General features: G+C 43.7%; 1 protein-coding gene across 1 annotated transcript; it reads left to right on the forward strand.

Annotated features, from left to right (window-relative positions):
- Positions 1-318: 318 nt before the first annotated feature.
- On the forward strand, positions 319-669 carry LOC103944599 (DNA-binding protein HEXBP-like). Its single transcript, XM_048577672.1, has one exon. The coding sequence runs from the start codon at positions 319-321 to the stop codon at positions 667-669; it is 351 nt and encodes a 116-aa protein (XP_048433629.1).
- Positions 670-2,119: the final 1,450 nt, after the last annotated feature.

A 2,119-nucleotide genomic window follows, 5' to 3' on the forward strand; every position in this document is an offset into this window, starting at 1 on the left:
AAATTTATTATCAGTCCAGGGATTGCTTTCTTACGCCCAGGCGATTGATCGTGCACGCACAGCTGAGAATAATGAGGAGCGCAATGCACGAAAGGGTGGAGAACAAAGGAAGAGGCCCAGTCAGAGGGTCAGTCATCTAATGCGTTTTCGGGTAGATTTCGGAAGTGCCAGGGATCTTCATTTGGTGGTTCACAGGGATCGTCGCGTAGTGGATATCAGGGCACTTCTCATGGAAACTTACAAGCTACTTCTAGAGGAGGCTCTCTGCATTTAGCTGGGGTGAGTTAACAGGGCCGTTTCCGTGGAGGTACTCATAGCATGTTTAGACGTGGACCCCAAACTTCTTCTGGAGGTCGTTCACAGAGTTTTTCCAGGGGATCTCATGACCAGCCACATAAGACGCTTTCACGGATTTGTGCTCACTGCGGACGCCGCCACCATGGAACATGTAGAGACGGTACTAGGACTTGTTATCAGTGTGGTGAAATGGGCCACTTCATACGTGATTGTCCCCAGATTACTGCTAGTGGTGCTGGCAGACTATCTGCTACTGTTGGGGGTTCAGTAGCATCTTCGGGGCAGAGTAGGCCTGCTGGGGCATCTTCAAGCTTGGGCCAGCCGAGAGTAGGACAACAGAGTGGTAGACAGTCTGGTGGAGGTTCTCAGTGAGTTGGGGTCCATAGCAGTGGAGTTGGGACGTCTCAGGCAGGTACTTAGCGAGTTGGCAGAGTATATGCATTGTCTACTTTGGAGGCCGAGGCGGAGCAGAACACAGTTACAAGTACTATTCATTTTGATTCAATCCCTGCTAAAGTATTATTTGACCCTGGGGCTAAAAACTCATTTATATCAAATAATTTTGTGAAGTCTTTGGATAAACCTATAGAAATGATGGATGTGACGTACTCTATTTCCTCACCTTTCTCGGGACCTTATGTTGTTAATCAAGTAGTTCGATTGTGTGAAGCTCGTGTAGGCAGGGATTAAATAACAATGGATTTGATAATTCTTCCGATGCGAGATTTAGATGTTATTATTGGCATGGATTACTTGTCCTTGTATCGCGCGAATTTTGATTGCTTTGAGAAAGTGGTAACATTTCGACCACTTGGTAGACCTCAGTTTCAATTTGTTGAAGATCGAAAACCTATTCCACCACCGGTAATGATATCAACTGCTAAGGCTAGGCGACTTATGAAACATGGATGTCAGGGTTATCTAGCTCATGTCATGGCCGTTGACCAAGGAAACAGTGAGGTTGATGCCATCCCCGTAGTTAAGGAGTTTTCAAATGTGTTTCCAGTTGAACTGCCTGGCTTGGCCTCAGTAAGGGAAATTGAGTTCACCATTGATCTTATGCCAGGAACCACACCTATTTCTAAGGCTCCGTATCGAATGGCACCTTTGGAACTTAGGGAACTTAAGGTACAGTTACAAGAGTTGTTGGATAAAGGTTTAATTCGCCCTAGTGTCTCACCATGGGGTGCTCATGTTCTTTTTGTGAAGAAAAATGACGGATCTATACGCTTGTGCATTAATTATCGTGAGCTTAATAAGATGACAGTTCGAAATAAATACCCTTTACTGAGGATTGATGACTTGTTTGATCAACTTCAAGGTGCTCAATATTTTAGTAAGTTAGATTTAAGGACTGGTTATCATCAATTAAGGATCTGAGATGAAGATATAGCAAAGACAGCCTTTCGGACTCGCTATGGTCATTATAAGTTCTTAGTTTTACCGTTTGGTCTGACTAATGCCCCTACTATGTTCATAGACTTGATGAATAAGGTGTTCCGACTGTTTATTGATCAGTTTGTGGTGGTGTTTATCGATGACATTCTGATTTATTCACGGAATGCAACTGAACATGAGGAACATCTAAGATTTGTTTTGCAAACGATGCGAGATCATCAGTTGTATGCTAAGTTTAGCAAATGTGAGTTTTGGTTGAAAAGTGTTAGATTCCTTGGCCATGTGATTTCGAGGGATGGTATTCAGGTGGATCCTACCAAGGTGGAGGTAGTTGTCGGTTGGAGTCGACTTACCACGGTGACTGAGATTCAGAGTTTTCTGGGCTTAGCTGGATATTATTACAGATTTATTGAAGGTTTCTCAT

This window comes from the organism of the source record quoted next, unplaced genomic scaffold (assembly GCF_019419815.1).
Source record: "Pyrus x bretschneideri cultivar Hongxiangsu unplaced genomic scaffold, Pyrus_bretschneideri_v1 Contig12, whole genome shotgun sequence".
NCBI classification, from domain to species: Eukaryota; Viridiplantae; Streptophyta; class Magnoliopsida; order Rosales; family Rosaceae; genus Pyrus; species Pyrus x bretschneideri.